Genomic DNA, 21700 nt, shown 5'->3' on the forward strand with positions numbered 1-21700 from the left:
ACCCGATCGATCATTTGTGCGGCGCGCTGGCCGCTGCAATGTTTGTGGCCTGGAACGTACCGTCGCTGACGCGGTGACGCAACGCCAGTAATCCCAGCAACACGCTACCAGGAATTAACGGAGAGAAGAGAGAACCGACAGGAATCAACTGGGTGCTTCTGTTACCAAGGTGAAAACAACCGATTAAGGCGAGTTTTGGCGATGTTGAGAACATAGGGATTGGATACTCTTTCTCCATCTCTCTCTGAGCGCCGCCATGAACTATAACGTTATCTTGATTCAGATCTTTGTCACTAATTAGGGTACCTTTAATAGGCTAATCAGTGTCTGTATGGTCCACTGATGCGACATATTATGTTTAACATTTCAATCGATTAGTTGAAAAGCCGAAGTGTACATGTTAGATTCGATGCGCATCTCTGTTATTTAGCCCAGGGTCATTTATGGTATTTAACAAGAGAGAGGGTAGAGTACTGTATTTTCCCTATAGCAACAGAAGTCTGCACTGCAGTGCTGTTTGATACGAGGAATACAGGCTATATTTAGCTTTCAATATTCAGAGTGCCCTCAATAAGACAGAGACAGAGAGTAAGCACTATTTCTCCACTCATTTAGTGTGTGTGTGCTTGTGGTGGTTTGTTGTGTGTGTTCACACCTCACAGGTGTTGAGCTGAATGAGTCCAAGAAGGGAGAATAATTGGCACCATCTTCTTCAATTTCTCAGTCTCCCTCTTACCCTCTGATATGCACAGTATCCACTTGTCACTCGCTGGTCCTGTCAGCTGCCATCACTCAGGATGGTAATAGCTCACTGAGTTGTCATGGTTACCTGGTCTCTGCATCAACTGCATCTCTCCTCTCTCTATCCAGGAATGTTGTCTTATTCAACAGTACACAGAGGATGTTAAGAGTCAGAGGGAGAGTAGTAGGGAGGAGTAGAAAAGATAGAGGGTAAGGAGGTTAGAGAGGAATGGAGAGGGTAGGGAGGTGTCGAGGTGTGCTGTGCAGGGGTGAGTCAGTATAGAGGGAGAAAGGGAGAGTATATAGATAGATAGCTTAGCTTGGCTGTTAGAAATGGATGAGAGTGGAGTCTCCTGGTGTGTGTGAGGGGCGATCAACACTGGGCAGACTTGGAGCAGAGTGACGCAGAGAGGAACTTAGACTTAACACTGCTCTAATACACACACATACACACACACGGCTGAAGCCAGGACAAAATCATAGAGGACCGGGAGAGAGGGAGAGATTGTAGGACGAGTGTGGGGTGAGCAGCAGCCATGGCAGAGAACTCTATGTACCAGCGTCTGTCCTACGAGAGAGAAGAGGAGGAAAAGAAGGAAGAGAGGAAGGAGGGATTAATGAAGGAGAGAGGGGAAGAAGAGATGGTAAAGTATTTTATATACTGTGTTAGAGACTGGTTGATTTAGTTGTTAGTTTATTGACTGTGTGTGTGTGTGTGTGTGTGTGTGTGTGTAGATGACGGAGGAGGGGACAGAGTGGTTGGTAGATCTGTTAACAGACGTTCAGCTGCAGCAGTACTTCCTGCGTATTCGTGATGAGCTGAACGTGACGCGCCTGTCACACTTTGACTATGTCAAGAATGAAGACCTGGAGAAGATCGGCATGGGGCGCCCAGGTATGTAAAGTATATCCTATTTCACAGCGATGTCATAACATGGTCACAACGAGGTCATAATATGCCTAATCGCATCGTCTCTACACCCTGTTCTGTTCTCTGTCCTTTAACCAGGGGATGGGGTGGCAGGTTGCCAGAGGAGGCTGACGGTGTGTAATGTATTCTCTGTGTGTTGCAGGACAGAGGAGGCTGACGGTGTGTAATGTATTCTCTGTGTGTTGCAGGACAGAGGAGGCTGACGGTGTGCAATGTATTCTCTGTGTGTTGCAGGACATAGGAGGCTGACGGTGTGTAATGTATTCTCTGTGTGTTGCAGGACAGAGGAGGCTTTGGGAGGCAGTCAAGAGAAGGAGAGCTCTCTATAAACGCAAGTCCTGGATGAGCAAGGTACAGCACACAGTGAGTTTGAATCCCTCTTAGCTGTACTGTGTATGTATGTATGTATGTATGTATGTATGTACGTACGTACGTACAGTGGGGCAAAAAAGTATTTAGTCAGCCACCAATTGTGCAAGTTCTCCCACTTAAAAAGATGAGAGAGGCCTGTAATTTTCATCATAGGTACACTTCAACTATGACAGACAAAATGAGAAAAAAAATCCAGAAAATCCCATTGTAGGATTTTTAATGAATTTATTTGCAAATTATGGTGGAAAATAAGTATTTGGTCACCTACAAACAAGCAAGATTTCTGGCTCTCACAGACCTGTAACTTCTTCTTTAAGAGGCTCCTCTGTCCTCCACTCGTTACCTGTATTAATGGCACCTGTTTGAACTTATTATCAGTATAAAAGTATAATGTCCAGGCCCGTCTGAAGTTTGCTAGAGAGCATTTGGATGATCCAGAAGAAGATTCGGAGAATGTCATATGGTCAGTTGAAACCAAAATATAACGCTTTGGTAAAAACTCAACTCGTCATGTTTGAATATACAAACAATGCTGAGTTGCATCCAAAGAACACCATACCTACTGTGAAGCATGTGGGTGGAAACATCATGCTTTGGGGCTGTTTTTCTGCAAAGGGACCAGGACGACTGATCCGTGTAAAGGAAAGAAGGATTGAGGCCATTAAAACCTCCTTCCATCAGCAAGGGCATTGAAGATGAAACTTGGCTGGGTCTTTCAGCATGACAATGATCCCAAACACACCGCCTGGGCAACGAAGGAGTGGCTTCGTAAGAAGCATTTCAAGGTCCTGGAGTGGCCTAGCCAGTCTCCAGATCTCAACCCCATAGACAATCTTTGGAGGGAGTTGAAAGTCCGTGTTGCCCAGCAACAGCCCCAAAACATCACTGCTCTAGAGGAGATCTGCATGGAGGAATGGGCCAAAATACCAGCAACAGTGTGTGAAAACCTTGTGAAGACTTACAGAAAACGTTTGACCTCTGTCATTGCCAACAAAGGGTATATAACAAAGTATTGAGATAAACTTTTGTTATTGACCAAATACTTATTTTCCACCACAATTTGCAAATAAATTCATTAAAAATCCTACAATGTGATTTTCTGGATTTCGTTTCCTCATTTTGTCTGTCATAGTTGAAGTGTACCTATGATGAAAATTACAGGCCTCTCTCATCTTTTTAAGTAGGAGAACTTGCACAATTGGTGGCTGACTAAATACTTTTTTGCCCCACTGTATGTATGTATGTACGTACGTACGTACATACAGTTGAAGTCGGAAGTTTACATTCACTTAGGTTGGAGTCATGAAAACTCATTTTTCAACCACTCCACACATCTCTTGTTAACAAACTATAGTTTTGGCAAGTTGGTTAGGACATCTACTTTGTGCATGACACAAGTCATTTTTCCAACAATTGTTTACAGACAGATTATTTCACTTATAATTCACTGTATCACAATTCCAGTGGGTCAGAAGTTTACATACACTAAGATGACTGTGCCTTTAAACAGCTTGGAAAATTCCAGAAAATGATGTGGCTTTAGAAACTTCTGGCTCTAGAAACTTGGCTTTAGAAACTTCTGATAGGCTAATTGACATCATTTGAGTCAATTGGAGGTGTACCTGTGGATGTATTTCAAGGCCTACCTTCAAACTCAGTGCCTCTATGCTTCTGTTAGACTAATTGACATTTTTTGAGTCAATTGGAGGTGTACCTGTGGATGTATTTCAAGGCCTACCTTCAAAATAAATCAGCCAGCGGCCTCCCGGGTGGCGCAGTGGTTAAGGGCGCTGTACTGCTGTACTGGGAGGTCCGTGGGGCGATGCACAATTGGCCTAGCGTCGTCCGGGTTAGGGAGGGTTTGGCCGGTAGGGATATCCTTGTCTCATCATGCACCAGCGACTCCTGTGGCGGGCCGGGTGCAGTGCGCGCTAACCAAGGTTGCCAGGTGCACGGTGTTTCCTCCGACACATTGGTGTGGCTGGCTTCCGGGTTGGATGGAGCTGTGTTAAGAAGCAGTGCGGCTGGTTGGGTTGTGTATCAGAGGACGCATGACTTTCAACCTTCGTCTCTCCCGAGCCCGTACGGGAGTTGTAGCGATGAGACAAGATAGTAGATCCTAACAATTGGATACCACGAAATTGGGGAGAAAAAAGGGTAAAATTAAAAATAAATAAAAAATGTATTTGGCTAAGGTGTATGTAAACTTTAGACTTCAACTGTATGTATATATAGTCACTCTGAGCAGTAGTCTCTGTGTTTGGGCCAGCAGGTGTTTCCAGGGAAACGAACTGACTCTGACTTGGACCCCCAGCAGCTCCGGGGGGCGTTGCCCAACTTGAAAACTCCAGGTGTGTTTGATGTATTACTTACTCAAGGTTAGTTTTATAATTGATAAGATTCTGACCTACTCATGCTTATTTGTGAACTACAGTATAAACAATATTGTTGTACGGCGTTATAATTGGAGTATGCTAACTCTCATAATTATATTATATTAACTCTTATTATGCCTGGTGTTTGAAGGGTTAACCCCGTCCAGCGATGGGATGGGAGCAGCCCTGACCTGTCTGATCCGAGAGGCGGAGCTACAGCTGTGTGAACGACTTGGAGACGGAACCTTCGGAGTCGTCAGGAGAGGAGAGTGGACTGGAACCACTGGACAAATGGTAAGTCTGTGTGTGTGTGTGTGTGTGTGTGTGTGTGTGCGCACGCGCCCAGGAAACCAGAAAATATAAGTATTTGAATATTTGAACAACAATAGGGGATGATTTCATCCCTCTCCCTCTGTCCCTCCATCCTTCCCTCCCTCCGTTCCGTCCCTCCCTCCGTTCCGTCTCTCCCTCCATCCCTCCCTCTTCCTCCCTCCGTTCCGTCTGTCCCTCCGTCCCTCCCTTTCCCTCCGTTCCGTCCCCCCCTCTCCCTCCGTCCCTCCGTCCTTCCCTGTCTGTCCGTCCCTCCCTCCATCTCTCGCTCGCTCGCTCCGTCCCTCTCCCTCCGTCCCTCCGTCCTTCCCTGTCTGGCCGTCCCTCCGTCTCGCTCGCTCGCTCCGTCCCTCTCCCTCCGTCCCTCCCTGTCTGGCCGTCTCTCGCTCGCTCCGTCCCTCCCTCCCTCTCCCTCCGTCTCTTGCTCCGTCCCTCCCTCTCCCTCCCTCCCCCTCCCTCCCTCCCTCTTCCTTCCTTCCTCCGTCCCTCTCCCTCCCTCCCTCCCTCCCTCCCTCCCTCCCTCCCTCCCTCCCTCCCTCCCTCCCTCCCTCCCGCCCTCCCTCCCTCCCTCCCTCCCTCCGTCCCTCCGTCCGTCCCTCCGTCCGTCCCTCCCTCTCCTTCTGTCCCTCCCTCCCTCTCCCTCCGCCTCTTGCTCCGTCCCTCCCTCTCCATCCCTCTCCCTCCGTCCCTCCCTCTCCGTCCCTCCCCCTCCCTCCCTCCCTCTTCCTTCCTTCCTCCATCCCTCCCTCCCTCCCTCTCTGTCCCTCCCTCCCTCCCTCTTCCTTCCTCCCTCCCTCTCCCTCCGTCCCTCCCCCTCCCTCCCTTTTCCTTCCTCTCCCCCTCCTTCTCCCTCTGTCCCTCCCTCTCCGTCCCTCCCCCTGCCTCCCTATTCCTTCCTCCCTCTCCCTCCCTCCCTCTCCCTCTGTCCCTCCCTCCCTCCCTCCCTCCCTCCCTCCCTCCCTCCCTCTCCATCCCTCCCCCTCCCTCACTCTCCCTCTGTCCCTCTCTCTCCAGCTGTCAGTAGCAGTGAAGTGTCTGAAGACAGACAGTGTGTTGGACACTGAGGGGTTGGATGATTTCATCAGAGAGGTGAACGCCATGCACTCCCTCAACCACCAGAACCTCATACGGCTCTATGGAGTGGTGCTCACACACCCCATGAAGATGGTGAGACACACACACACACGCACGCACGCACGCACACACACACACACGCGCGCACACACACACACACACACACACACACACACACACACACACACACACACACATACACACACACACACACACACACACACACACACACACACACACACACACACACACACACACACAGGCACACATATACATATATACACACACAAACACACATACACACACAGATACATACACACACACACACACACAGATACACATACACACTCCATTAAGATGGTGAGACACACACAAGAACATAAGAATAAACACACACACACACACACACACACACATACACATACATACACACATACACACACAGATACACACATTCATATACACACACACACACACACACACACACACACATACACACACTTACCATACATGGTATTACTTAATGTATCTCTAACGTGTGTGTAGGTGACGGAGCTGGCTCCTCTTGGTTCTCTGTTGGATCGTCTGAGGAAGCGACAGGGACACATCCTCATCTCCTCTCTGTGTGGCTACGCTGTACAGGTCAGTGTGTGTGTACGTGTGTGAAACTACTACATGATTAGCTAGTGCTCACTAGCTAGTTAGTTCACATCTGCTAAGTGTGTGTGTGTGTGTGTGTGTGTGTGTGTGTGTGTGTGTAGGTGGCGTGTGGCATGGCATACCTAGAACAGAGGCGATTCCTCCACAGAGACCTGGCGGCGAGGAACGTCCTGCTGTCAACCAATGAGATGGTGAAGATTGGTGACTTTGGCCTGATGAGAGCACTGCCATCACACCAGGATACATACGTTATGGAGGAGAGCCACAAGGTGCCCTTTGCATGGTGAGTTGGTGACTGTGTGGGTGTGTGTGCATTCTCACTGCATGATCCTGTACTAAACAATATGATCTCGTTCTATCCTTACCCCCCCATCTCTATATATGTGTCTCTCTCATTGCCTCTCTCTCTCTCTGTCTCTCTCTTTGTCTCTCTATCATTGTCTCTCTCTTTCTCTCATTGTCTAACTCTCTCTCTCTCTCATTGTCTTACTCTCTCTCATTGTCTAACTCTATTTCTCATTGCCTCTCTCTCTCTCAGTCTGTCTTTGTCTCTCTCTCTTTGTCTGTATCATTGTCTCTCTCTTTCTCTCATTGTCTAACTCTCTCTCATTATCTCTCTCTCTCTCATTGTCTAACTCTCTCTCATTGTCTAACTCTCCCTCTCATTGTCTCTCTCCCTCATTGTCTAACGCTCTCATTGTCTTACTCTCTCATTGTCTAACTCTCTCATTGTCTAACTCTCTCATTCTCTCTCTCTCTCTCTCTCTCTCTCTCTCTCTCTAGGTGTGCTCCAGAGTCATTGAGGAGCAGGAGTTTCTCTCATGCTTCAGACACTTGGATGTTTGGAGTCACTCTGTGGGAGATGTTTACACACGGACAGGAGCCATGGCTAGGACTCAATGGCAGCCAGGTACATACACAGACACACACAATGAGTGCCTGTCTGTAGTGCTTGATACGTTTGTGTGTGTTTAGATTCTCCATAAGGTGGATGTGGAGGGGGAAAGGCTAGTGAAGCCAGAAGACTGTCCCCAGGATGTTTACAACGTGATGCTGCAGACCTGGAGCCCTCAGCCTGATGACAGACCAACATTCACCGCCCTCAGAGACTTTCTATTGGAGGTAGGGACCAGACTGGGGATGCGCAGGTTGACTCATAACCCGCAGTCTCCGCAGTTATATCCGCGGTGCAGGCAGGCAGGCTTAGGCTTGGGTGACCACATGTCCCAGATTGTGCGGGACAGTCCCATATTTTGGCCCTTTGTCCCGCAACAAAACAATCTTGTCTCGCATATTTATCAACAAACTCAAACACCACTAATTTTGAAAATACAGTTGATTTGTAATGTATTTCAGTCACATTCCAACCTGTTTCTTGCTGTCCTGTTGCGCTTATGATTAAAAAAAAATATATATATATATATACAGTACCGTTCAAAAGTTTGGGGTCACTTAGAAATGTCCTTGTTTTTGAAGGAAAAGCACAGTTTTTGTCCATTAAAATAACATCAAATTGATCAGAAATACAGTGTAGACATTGTTAATGTTGTAAATGACTATTGTAGCTGGAAACGGCAGATTTCTTATGGGATATCTGCATAGGCGTACAGAGGCCCATTATCAGCAACTATCACTCCTGTGTTCCAATGGCATGTTATGATAGCTAATACAAGTTTATCATTTGAAAAGGCTAATTGATCATTAGAAAACCCTTTTGCAATTATGTTATTACAGCTGAAAACCGGTGTCCTGATTAAAGAAGCAACAAAACTTTCCTTATTTAGACTAGTTGAGTATCTGGAGCATCAGCATTTCTGGGTTCGATTACAGGCTCAAAATGGCCAGAAACAAAGAACTTTCTTCTGAAACTCGTCAGTCTATTCTTGTTCTGAGAAATGAAGGCTATTCCATGCGAGAAATTGCCAAGAAACTGAAGATCTTGTACAATGTCAACAGTGAAGAGGTGACTCAGGGATGCTGGCCTTCTAGGCAGAGTTCCTTTGTCCAGTGTCTGTGTTCTTTTGCCCATCTTAATCTTACATTTTTATTGGCCAGTCAAATATATGGCTTTTTCTTTGCAACTCTGCTTAGAAGGCCAGCATCACGTAGTCGCCTCTTCACTGTTGACGTTGAAACTGGTGTTTTGTGGGTACTATTTAATGAAGCTGCCAATTGAGGACTTGTGAGGCATCTGTTTCTCAAACTAGACAATCTAATGTATTTGTCAGTTTGCGCTGTTCTATGAATGGAGTAGTACACAGCGTTGTACGAGATCTCTCTCTCTCTCTCCAGATTCATGAGGTAGTCACCTTCAATGGATTTAAATGAACAGATATGCCTTGTTAAAAGTAAATGTGTGGAATGTCTTTCATTTTTAATGCGTTTGAGCCAATCACTTGTGTTGTAACATGGTAGGGGTGGTATACAGAAGATAGCTCTATCTGGTAAAATACCAAGTCCATATTATGTCAAGAACAGCTGAAATAAGCAAAGAGAAACGACAAGTGGTACTGGAGCTTCAAGTCAAGGTCTAACCCCAAGCCATAAGACTCCTGAACAGCTAATCAAAGGGCTACCCAGACCCCTCTTTTACGCTCCTGCTACTCTCTGTTTATGATCTACGCATAGTCACTTTAACTCTATCTACATGTGCATATTACCTCAGTTACCTCAACTAACCAGTGCCCCCGCACATTGACTCTGTACCAGTACCTCCGGTATATAGCCTCACTTGTTATATATAGCCTTGTTTGTTATATATAGCCTTGTTTGTTATCCAAATGAGCTTCAATGCCATACAGCACTCCTTCCGTGGCCTCCCAACTGCTTTTAAATGCTAATAAAACTAAGTGCATGCTCTTCAACCGATTCTACCCTCCTGCCCGACTAGCATCACTACTCTGGACGGTTCTGACCTAGAATATGTGGACTACAAATACCTAGGTGTCTGGTTAGATTGTAAACTCTCCTTCCAGACTCACATCAAGCATCTCCAATCCAAAATTAAATCTAGAATCGGCTTCCTGTTTCTCACCAAACCCCATATACTACCCACCACTGTGACCTGTATGCTCTCATTGGCTGGCCCTCACTACATATCCGTCACCAAACCCACTGGCTCCAGGTCATCTACAAGTATTTGCTAGGTAAAGCTCCGTCTTATCTCAGCTCACTGGTCACCATAGCAACACCCACCCATAGCACCGCTCTAGCAGGTATATTGCACTGGTCATCCCCAAAGCCAACACTTCCTTTGGCCGCCTTTCCTTCCAGTTCTTGGCTGCCAATGACTGGAACAAATTGCAAAAATCTCTGAGGCTGGAGCTACTTCAATCAATTCCGTTTTAACAAAAGGCTCCCATCCTAACTGTTTTACATTCCCTGAGACCAACCAGAAATGTTTCCTTGGCCAAATATTCCAAAATGTTCCAAAAAACAGCCACACATGTGGTCTCTAGTTTCTGCATCACCACATTTTGCGTGAGGCAAAAGAGTAGGCTAGGTGCGCTTCAATTATCCTGTTGGGTGCAGTGCTGCTGGAACGCACCAGAGCATCGCTCTGCCAGTTCGCACTCTGGTGCTCATTCAAACCTGAATCAATGTCTTGCAAGATCACATAATGATTAATTAGTATACTACATTACAGACTCAAATATAATAGCATAGTAGCCTATACCATTACTGTTATACCAAGAACACCACATTAGTCATTTCTTATGAGATTTTAGGAATGGTTAGCTTATAGTAAAACAGAAATTCTCATGCCGGCAAAACTCAACGGCGTGCGCCACTAGGCAGAAATATGCTTGGAATGAAACAAAATACAGGAAGGATATTTACTGAACAAAAATATAAACTGAGTTACAGTTCATAAAAGGAAATCAGTCAATTGAAACAAATTCATTAGTCCCTAATCTATGGATTTCACATGACTGGACAGGGTGCAGCCATGGGTGGGCCTTGGAGAGCATAGGTCACCCACTTGGCAGACAGGCCCAACCACTGGGGCTTTATTACAGACATAAATACTCCTCAGCACCCCCCAACCTCCCTCAAATGATCCCGCAGGTGAGAAGCCGGATGTGAAGGTCCGGGGGTGGCGAGGTTACACGTGGTTTGTGGTTGTGAGGCCGGTTGGACGTACTGCCAAATTCTCTAAAACGATGTTGGCAGCAGCTTATGGTAGATCAATTAACATTCAGTTCTCTGGCAACAGCTGTGGTGGGCATTCCATGCTCCCTCAAAACTTGAGACATCTGTGTCATTGTGTTGTGTGACATAACTGCACATTTTAAAGTGGTATTTTATTATCCCGAGCACAAGGTGCACCTGTGTAATGATCATGCTGTTTAATCAGTTTGAATGGATTAGCTTGGAAAAGGAGAAATGCTCACCAACAGGGGTGGAAACAAATTTGTGCACAAAAATTGAGTGAAATAAGATTTTTGTCCGTATGGTAAATATCTGTGATTTTAATTTCAACTCATGAAACATGGGACCAACACTTTATATGTTGCATTTATATTTTTACTTCAGTGTAGTGTATTAACACCATCTGCTCTAATCTGCTCACAAAAAAAGTAATTGAAGACAATATAAATGCATATTCACATGAAACTGATTGAGATTAAATGATTGGCATGCAGATGGAGTTTGGACGTTTCACTGGTAAAAATGTGAATAATTATCATTCACGATGGACACTGATGATGGCCTATTTTGAAATTAAGTAAGCCTAATTTATAGAGCTCTGCTACCCGACCCGAGCCCGACAAACCCTAACATTTTACATTGGGTTAGGGCAGGTAGGGCCTGTTTTTCATCAATAACTAGGGTAACTCCAGATGGCAGGTAACCTAGTGGTTAGAGTGTTGGGCCAGTAACCCGAAAGGTTGTTAGATCGAGTCCCGAGCTGACAAGGTAAAAATCAGTTGTTCTGCCCCTGAAAAGGCAGTTAATCCACTGTTCCTAGGCTGTCATTGTAAATAAGAATTTGTTCTTAACTGACTTGCCTAGTAAAATAAAAAGGGTATGGACAGGGCTCGGTCAATAACTAGGGTACAGGCAGGGCTCAGTTATCACTAAATTGATCACTGACATTTTGAAGCTGAGCCATTTGCTCGTGCTCTCATGCGCAGTACAGTTATATTTGAATAAGATCATAACGTGGTGTCAGAAGTGCTTCAACCTCATCAAATATAAAACAGGAAAGATTATTTCACAGAAAATAATAATGTTCCTTGAGTTTTGTTGGGGTTTAGAGTGACAAAAAGTAGCTAAAAGTTCATTGCTCTCTCATGTCTCGTCATTGAGCAGAGCAGCCCAAGCGGAGCCGTTGCAATGGATACTCAATCAAATCAAATTTAAATGGTCACATACATGTGTTTAGCAGATGTTATTGTTGGTGTAGCGAAATGCTCTCACAGCGCCATGAGCAGAGTGCATGCAGAGCGAGCTGCGAGTAGGGAACGCGTGACAGACAGAGAGGAGCAGCTAATGGATTTACTAATGGAGGACGTTATTTTGAGTTTCGAGCAGTGCCTGGGTAGGGTAGGGCCTGAACATCGTGGTCCTGGGTAGGGTAGGGCCTGAACATCGTGGGCCTGGGTAGGGTAGGGCCTGAACATCGTGGGCCTGGGTAGGCTAGGGCCTGAACATCGTGGGCCTGGGTAGGGTAGGGCCTGAACATCGTGGGCCTGGGTAGGGTAGGGCCTGAACATCGTGGGCCTGGGTAGGGTAGGGCCTGAACATCGTGGGCCTGGGTAGGCTTGGCAGTAGCGGTGTGTGGGTAAAATCACTGGGGAAGCCAAACCAGAAAAAAATTGCCAGATTACAACCTAATTGCATTGTTTGCTCTGTAACCCGTTAGTTCATATGGCGTGCGACCGTGATGTATAGGCCTAAAGGCCGAGACCATAAGCAGACACAGTGGCAGAATAAATTCAACCACACCTTTCTTTCATCACAAAACCAGAGAGCAAGCGCTGTCCAGTGAAGTCCATAAACCACATTCCATGTAACAAACAGTCGAGAAAGTTCATGTTTCCAGCATTTTCGGACTACTATTTATTTAGAACTACGAGAGTTATCGGAAGTCACAAAGAAAACAGGAGCTGCCTCCACTAGTCCTACACCATTTCAATTTCAACATTTCAACATCATCAAATCACCTCTGCTTAGTCTAATACAGTGACAACTAAAAGATAATACAAATCATTTGGTCCAATCAACGTAACCTAAATATGATTTGGCTGTCCATGGTTCTGATTTGTGTGTGTGTGTGTGTGTGTGTGTGTGTGTGTGGGTGTGTGTGTGTGTGTGTGTGTGTGTGTGTGTGTGTGTGTGTGTGTGTGTGTGTGTGTGTGTGTGTGTGTGTTCAAGTAGAAAAATATGTTGACACCCTACTTGTAGAGTAATGCCAATTCCATCATCTTCTCTTTCATTAGAGGGAATGGTCTTTGACTCCGTCATACAGTACGCTTTTAGTTTCTGTGGTCATAGGCTACCTGGCTAAAATGCTTGTTCACTAGCCTATCTTCCTTTCATGGGCAATGGTGAGCCAGCTAGCCAGCTTCCATCCTCTCTGGTCAGGGGCACAATGTATGAATTTATGGTTGAGTCAGAATCCCCATTATAATCATTGGCCAGTACAGAGAATTAGATAAAACCACAAGTCCAAATCCCTATCTTCATCCATGGCTCATTTAGGAAAGGGATCATTTTAGTTAGCTAGTCACCGGAGGACAACAATACAACGAGATGTAACAATTCAAGTTTTTTCTGTAAATGATGTTTTGCTCTCAATGTGATTGGTGTGAAGACAAATCCAAACAGGCTTCCCATGACACTTTTTGGTTGTTGGGCCAGGACCAATCACAGTTGAGCTCACTCAGTTTAGCCCAATGCTGATTTGCTATTAAGTTGTACTTTTTTTATCAAGGGAGGCCAAATGCTTGGCTGGGTTCCCCTGCATTCAATGCTACGGGCGGCAACAATGTCATAATTTTTTTGACCAGACAGCATCAGATAGATGGGCGACACATACAGAGACAGAGACGTGCTGTTTTGCTCGCACGGCTGCTTTCTCCGGTGAGATACATCCAGCCTCTTGCGAATTGAAAGAAAATGATGAAACAGAGAGATGAAATATACATTGTGTTTATTTTATTTTATTGGTAAATGTTTTGGGGAAGCCTGTCTTCCCTTGGCATCCATGAATACACACCGCTGGGGCTCGTCCTCAAAAGTCATGCCCGTGCAGGGCTCTACTAACTTGTTGTTGAAGGGGATTAATAGAGGGTGTTGCCAAGTGATTTAATTTTATGGAGGCTACACTGTCCTGAGAATGTCCCGCAAAATAATCCCGCATTTAGGTGTTTTAAATGTGGTCACCCTAGTTTAGTGTCATGAAATATTGTGTGGATGAAGGGCGGGTTGAATAAAGAGAAAACTAGGCGTTAAAAAAACATAAATGTTTCTCTCTTGTGCAATTCATATCTATGGGCTACATTATTTTCATCCCGAGTTAGCGCGCCAAATACACCCCAATCGCCAAATGCTTTTGGGAACTTGGTTTAAAAAGGTTAACGTCGATCCACTGAGGCGAAAATGACAATGTCGGAGTTTAATTCAATAAGAGAAAAGCTGCGAAATAGAGAGTTGAAAATAACTAGAAGGAGGGCCAGAACAGTAGTCTACTGTTTGGGAAAGATTAGGTGAAGTGGTAAAAGAAGATGATAGCAGTTGTTATGTTATGTGTGATGATTGTGAGGCGCTGTACAAATTCAACAGTCACAGGACGGGGACTTCAAAATGACTGTTCAGATGGGTTAAATAGAACAATAGCCTGACTGTAGGTCTATAACCTTTCACATAATATTATATTAGACTAACTCCTGCAGAATTAAGCAATTCTTGCACTAAAATGATACATCAAATGTAAAACAGGAGTGGAGAAATATTGAGAGAAAGAATGTTAGGGACTGTGTGTACAGGTGTTATCTTTATCAGCATCATAAAAGCTGATCGTATTTCAACCACATAAAATATGCATCCAAACCGAACTGAAATCTTATCAGAAACATGTTAGGTAGTTTTCGCAGCTTTTAATTTCCTTAAAACCTGTCATACTGATGTTGTGAAAATGTTGCAATAATCAGTTTTATTGCATTTTCTCCCTGGCCCTTAAACCTTGTGCGAGAGAAAACTAGATTGGTATTCATTCTATCGATGTAAGACATTCTATAACCTAATTATCCTACTCCTGTCTATAGCTTACAAAAATAAATCGAATCATTCAAAATAGGCTACTACACCAAAAAGCATGATTTGGCCAAAAAGGATAGGAAGGGCCTGCGATTTTGGGTAGGCTGCGCGGCAAATACCAAATAGATGTTTGTTGAGTTGCTACTGTCAGTGAAAAGTAGAAAGGCCCAGCCAGGCATATCGCATTATTTCAAAATACAAAAACATAGTTTGGAAAGCAAATGGCTATTGCTGTAAAGAGAAGACAACAAAAAAAAACTAAAATCTGTCTTTTAGTTAGGCCTATCAAAATTCTCAAATTAATTGAGCGAACGGTATAGTTTATCTTATTGGCACCAGCAGAGAGCACTGGCCGGATCCCTGGTGCGCGCATATTCACTCTTTGTCATTGTTGGGTCAGTGCCACTTAAACTGTTTTTGTTTGGACAAGGTTAGTGGGACATCATATTGTAAATGTATCCCCTTCTCGTTAGCCGATTTAATAGATCAGACAACATTGGTTTTATTCATTTGTTTGTCAGTGTTCGCAGAGAAGACTACCCTGTAATTTTTGTCATATTAAAAAAGATTGTGTCCAGTCATATAAAGTGTAGTAGAGTTGCATGAAATGTGTTTATAAAAGGCCATATTTTTCCTGTGCAAAGAAAGGAGAAGAAACGTCTCTGATATAGCCTATAGCTTAGTTCGCCACTACGTGCTCAGACATGCATTTTTGGCAAACAATGATTGAGTTATATTATTAGCCTAAATTAGGAAAATCCTACTTATCACATTAGGAATAGTAGGCTTGTATACGTCTGCAAATGATGCATGGGAAGTGATGATGCATGGGAAGTGATGATGCATGGGATGTGATGATGCATGGGAAGTGATGATGCATGGGAAGTGATGATGCATGGGATGTGATGATGCATGGGAAGTGATGATGCATGGGAAGTGATGATGCATGGGATGTGATGGTGCATGGGATGTGATGATGCAAATCAAATCAATCAAATCAAATTTTTTATTTGTCACATACACACGGTTAGCAGATGTTAATGCGAGTGTAGCGAAATGCTTGTGCTTCTAGTTCCGACAATGCAGTAATAACCAACAAGTAATCTAACTAACAATTCCAAAACTACTGTCTTGTACACAGTGTAAGGGGATAAAGAATATGTACATAAGGATATATGAATGAGTGATGGTACAGAGCAGCATAGGCAAGATACAGTAGATGGTATCGAGTACAGTATATACATATGAGATGAGTATGTAAACAAAGTGGCATAGTTAAAGTGGCTAGTGATACATGTATTACATAAGGATACAGTCGATGATATAGAGTACAGTATATACGTATGCATATGAGATGAATAATGTAGGGTAAGTAACATTATATAAGGTAGCATTGTTTAAAGTGGCTAGTGATATATTTACATCATTTCCCATCAATTTCCATTATTAAATTGGCTGGAGTTGAGTCAGTGTCAGTGTGTTGGCAGCAGCCACTCAATGTTAGTGGTGGCTGTTTAACAGTCTGATGGCCTTGAGATAGAAGCTGTTTTTCAGTCTCTCGGTCCCAGCTTTGATGCACCTGTACTGACCTCGCCTTCTGGATGATAGCAGGGTGAACAGGCAGTGGCTCGGGTGGTTGATGTCCTTGATGATCTTTATGGCCTTCCTGTGACATCGGGTGGTGTAGGTGTCCTGGAGGGCAGGTAGTTTGCCCCCGATGATGCGTTGTGCAGACCTCACTACCCTCTGGAGAGCCTTACGGTTGAGGGCGGAGCAGTTGCCGTACCAGGCGGTGATACAGCCCGCCAGGATGCTCTCGATTGTGCATCTGTAGAAGTTTGTGAGTGCTTTTGGTGACAAGCCAAATTTCTTCAGCCTCCTGAGGTTGAAGAGGCGCTGCTGCGCCTTCTTCACAATGCTGTCTGTGTGAGTGGACCAATTCAGTTTGTCTGTGATGTGTATGCCAAGGAACTTAAAACTTGCTACCCTCTCCACTACTGTTCCATCGATGTGGATAGGGGGGTGTTCCCTCTGCTGTTTCCTGAAGTCCACAATCATCTCCTTAGTTTTGTTGATGTTGAGTGTGAGGTTATTTTCCTGACACCACACTCCGAGGGCCCTCACCTCCTCCCTGTAGGCCGTCTCGTCGTTGTTGGTAATCAAGCCTACCACTGTTGTGTCGTCCGGCGGGGCAGGGCCTTATATGCGTTGCGGAAGTTAGAGAAACAATGAAAGGTGAAACCGTGCATCACTAGAATACACATTCATGGCGTGGTTCACCAAGTGTCCAGCAGAGAGCACTGTAGGTACACGAGTGATTGCAAGACTGCAGGTGCAAAGGGAAAATGTATGTTGGTTTTATAAATCTTGGGGCAGATTTCCCAGACACATATTAAGCCTAGTCCTGTAGAATTATTCCATGTAGAATCATGCTTTTTAGTCCAGGATTCGGATCAATCTGTGTCTGGGAAAACGGCTCATGACATTCTCCGCCTAGTAGTCATGATGGTGTGTGTATGTGTGTAGACCATGCCTACAGACATGAGATCACTGCAGGACTTTGAAGAACCAGACAAACTTCAGATCAACATGAATGACATCATCACTGTCGTCGAGGGCAGGTCAGTGTGTGTGGGTGTGTGTAAGAATAATGATTCATCATTCAGAAAGGCAGATGGTTATCTAATATGAAGAACATATCCTTCTCTGTAATGTGCAATACGGAATCATATCGGCGTGTGTTCATGTGTGTCTCTGTGTCTCCAGAGCAGAGCTCTATTGGTGGAGAGGTCAGAACAGAAGGACGTTGCGCGTGGGACAGTTTCCTCGCCACGTGGTCACGTCGGTCAGCGGCCTGTCGGCCCAAGACATCAGCAGACCCCTCACACACTCCTTCATTCACACTGGACACGGAGACACTGACCCACACAGGAGCTGGGGGCACGCTGACCGCATAGACAGGTACACACACACACACAGAGACACAGAGAGTGTCTGACAACTGGAGTAAAACAGAGCCCCGTTAGCAGTGCTATTGCTCTTTAGCTTGTCAGGCACAATAAAACCAATGGAAAAGTCCCCAAATACTTTTTATAAAGAACACCTGAAGTACTGTGTTTAAACTCTACTATATCCCTGGTCTTTACCCCTCTACAGTCTGTACTTGGGAAACCCTATGGACCCCCCTGATGTTATGGGAATGGATCCTTCCACTGCCCGGCCCACCAAACTACCCAGCCGCACCAGGAGTGAGTAGGCTACACAAACTAACACACAGTTATTCTCTCCTTACAAATATCTTACTACCTTTTCATTCATTCATAAAGTCTCTCCCTCTTTCTGTTTTGTCTCTCAGAGAAGCCTCCTCCTCGTCCTCCCCAGCCTGCTGTCCTGATCAACAGTATGTCTCCCACGCTGAGTGTGTATTTACCTGTATATGTTGAGTTGTCTATGACTCTCTGATTGATGATATCGGTGTGTGCGCGCTTGTGTGTATGTGTGTGTGTGTGTGTGTGTAGAGCCGTTCTATGACTCTGTGTTAGATGATGATGATGAATATGAAGGTGCTTCGTCGGGGCTGAAGAGGCTGGGCGCGGCTATAGGCCTTAAACTCCGCCCGGGGGAGGGGTCAGGTGTGAGGTCTGCCAAAAGCGAAGTCTCGCTCATCGACTTCACCGATGACAGCTTCAGCTCGGCCACGCCCTCCCCTCTCACTGAGACACGCATACCTGACCAGGACACACTCCAGGTACACACACACGCACACACACACACACACACACACACACACACTCACTCAGTAGGCAAAATAACATTTTTCTCTCCCTCCAGGACCTTCCTTCCATCCTGGACTGGCCCCTCCCTCTTCCTGCCTACGACGAGGTTGCCACTGAGGCCGAGGGTCAATTGGCAGACCAGGAGGTTCGATCTATCACTGGATTGCCAGAGGGGATGTTGGCTCCGCCCAACACTGATGCAGAGAGGAGGGGCTTAACTCAGTCAGCTGATCTGTTCCAGGAGCTGCAGAGAGAGGTACGACACAGACACACACAGACACACACACACACAGACACACACAGACACACACACACACAGACACACACACACCACAGGTTAGTCATTTGAGTCTGGAGTTTTAACGTCGTTTTTCTCTCTTCCTGCTGACCTGCAGGTGATGGTGAAGCTGCGTGTTCCCATGACAACCGGCCGTTCCCTCCCCTCCTCCCCCCTTCCCCTCTCCTTGGCCCCTCACAGACAGATCTACCTTCCTCCCCCCTCCTCTTCCTCCTATGAGGACAGACCCATGCTACCTCCACGCTCCCCCATCCCACCCCTACGCTCCTCCAAACGCGTTTCCCTATGTGAGAGGGAAAACACACCCCCCCAGATCCCTCCCAGAGACCACGCTTTCTCTCAGCCCTCCTCACGCTCCTCCTCCCCCCTTCCTTTAGTGCTTCCCCTCTCTGTCTCCCCTCTCTCCTCCTCCCTTTGTCTCCCCCCTCCTCCCCTCTCCTTCTCTCCTCGTCAGAGGACTGGACTATACGGGGTTGTTGGTCCTCTCGGCTCTCTAATCTCCTCCTCCCCCTCTTCCTCTCCTCCCTCCTCCTCCCTCTATTCCTCCATGCTTATAGCTGCCCCTCCCCCCAGTTCCTCATTGGATCCCCTCTCTGAGGGGCGTGACCTGTCAATACTTATTGGCAACTCTCAGAGTTCTGAACGCCCCGCCTACTTAGAGAGGTATGGAGCCACCAAAATGGCCACCGTCCGACCCATGGTGCAACAGCAGCCAGGTGGGGGTGGGGCCAGGCCTAACTCCTCCCACAACAACAACAATCACAGGACTCAACATTTAACTGCAGCTCCCGGCAGGCAACGGGAGAACGGCCTCATTCAGGTTAGAGATGTTCAGAACAATGAGGCTGCATTGTGTCAGAAATGCATTCAAGTGCAAGACTTCTGAACCTATGAGATGCTTAAACATTGTGTGTGTGTGTGTGCGTGTGTGTTTACACGCACACAAACACACACACTCTCTAACATCTGTATTCTCTCTAACATCTCTCTCTCTCTATAACATCTGCATTCTCTCTAACATCTCTCTCTCTCTATAACATCTGTATTCTCTCTAACATCTCTCTCTCTATAACATCTGCATTCTCTCTAACATCTCTCTCTCTCTAACATCTGTATTCTCTCTATCTCTCTCTCTCTCTCTCTCTAACATCTGTATTCTCTCCATCTCTCTCTCTCTAACATCTGTATTCTCTCTAACATCTCTCTCTCTCTAACATCTGTATTCTCTCTAACATATCTCTCTCGCTATAACATCTGTTTTATCTCTAACATCGCTCTCTCTCTCTATAACATCTGTGTTCTCTCTAACATCTTTCTCTCTCTATAACATCTGTGTTCTCCCTAACATCTCTTTTTCCCTCTCTCTCTATAACATCTGTGTTCTCTCTAACATCTCTCTCTCTCTCTAACATCTGTATTCTCTCTAACATATCTCGCTCTCTCTCTCTCTCTAACATCTGTATTCTCGATAACATCTCTCTCTATATATATATATATATCTCTCTATATATATACTGTATATATATATATATATATAACATCTGCAATCTCTCTAACATCTGTCTCTCTCTCTCTCTCTCTATAACATCTGTATCTCTCTCTCTCTATAACATCTGTATCTTTCTGTTGTAGGTAGAACAGTTGTTCCAGCTGGGTCTGCGTTCTAGAACAGAGTGCCAGGAGGTTCTAGAGCGTTGCCAGTGGAACCTAGAACAGGCAAGCACCATGCTACTGGACTCTTGTGGAAAAGTAGGCTGAGACAGACTCCAGGACTACTGACCTACAGACTTAAAACTACTGATCTTTAACCCTACAGACCTACTGTTCTAAAAACTACAAACCTTTACCTATTACTACAGACCTTTATCTACAGACCTGAAACAACAAACCTTTACCTATTACTACAGACCTTTAACTACAGACCAGCCACCTGTATACTAGAGAACTCTGACAATGAAGTGAAGCCAACCGATTTAAGGCTGGAGACTAGTAGCTCACTGAGAGGAGGGGTGGGGGGGGGGGGATCACAGAACAGACATTCCCTTGCTGGAGACTATAGCACCTGGATGAGTCCTACGGAGGGAAACACTGGACGAACACAATACTGCATGTTCAGTAGTTAAGTTATTATATTATATATTATATAGATACAGTGCCTTCAGAAACTATTCACACCCCTTGACCTTTTCCCAATTTTTTTGTGTTACAGCCTGAATTTAAAATGGATTAAACTGAGATTTTGTGTCACTGGCCTACACACAATACCCCATAATGTCAAAGTGGAATGATGTTTTCAGAACTTTTTACAAATTAATTAAAAATGAAAAGCTGAAATGTGTCGAGTCAATAAGTATTCAACCCCTTTGTTATGGAATTCTTAAATAAGTTCAGGAGTAAAAATGTGCTTAACAAGTCGCATAATAAGTTGCATGGACTCACTCTATGTTCAATAATAGTGGTTAACATGATCATCTCTGTACCCCACACAGATAATTATCTGTAAAGTCCCTCAGTCGAACAGTGAATTTCAAACCCAGAATCAACCACAAAGACCAGGGAGGTTCTCCAATGCCTTGCAAAGAAAGGCAGCTATTGGTAGATGGACAAAAAAAAAGCAAACAGGACAATAACCTAAAACACAAGGCCAAATATACACTGAGTGTACAAAACATTATTAGCACCTGCTCTTTCCATGACATCGACTGACCTGGTGAATCCAGGTGAAAGCAATGATCTCTTATTGATATCACTTGTTAAATCCACTTTAATCAGTGTAGATGAAGGGGATGAGAGGATTAAAGAAGGATTTTTAAGGCTTGAGACATGGGTTGTGTATGTGACATTCAGAGGGTGAATGGGCAAGATGAAAGATTAAAGT

At 45.1% G+C, this 21700-nt stretch overlaps 1 protein-coding gene across 4 annotated transcripts; it reads left to right on the plus strand.

Annotated features, from left to right (window-relative positions):
• The first annotated feature begins 82 nt into the window (after window positions 1-82).
• Window positions 83-21068, plus strand: tnk2a (tyrosine kinase, non-receptor, 2a). 4 transcript variants are annotated; one of them, XM_036935026.1, is made up of 19 exons: window positions 83-188; window positions 871-1385; window positions 1477-1636; window positions 1953-2035; window positions 4317-4422; window positions 4571-4713; window positions 5764-5916; window positions 6370-6465; window positions 6585-6766; window positions 7267-7393; window positions 7459-7605; window positions 17275-17369; window positions 17515-17709; window positions 17905-17996; window positions 18104-18148; window positions 18267-18496; window positions 18580-18780; window positions 18920-19642; window positions 20455-21068. In XM_036935026.1, the coding sequence occupies exons 2-19, from the start codon at window positions 1278-1280 to the stop codon at window positions 20578-20580; spliced, it is 3012 nt and encodes a 1003-aa protein (XP_036790921.1). In that variant the 5' UTR covers window positions 83-188; window positions 871-1277; the 3' UTR covers window positions 20581-21068. The 4 variants fall into 4 exon arrangements, with proteins under 4 accessions (XP_036790921.1, XP_036790922.1, XP_036790923.1 ...); XM_036935027.1 differs by having other exon boundaries at window positions 107-1385; window positions 1953-2023; XM_036935028.1 differs by having other exon boundaries at window positions 108-1385; window positions 4317-4395.
• Window positions 21069-21700: the final 632 nt, after the last annotated feature.

Source organism: Oncorhynchus mykiss, chromosome 11, assembly GCF_013265735.2.
Source record: "Oncorhynchus mykiss isolate Arlee chromosome 11, USDA_OmykA_1.1, whole genome shotgun sequence".
Classification (NCBI taxonomy): Eukaryota; Metazoa; Chordata; class Actinopteri; order Salmoniformes; family Salmonidae; genus Oncorhynchus; species Oncorhynchus mykiss.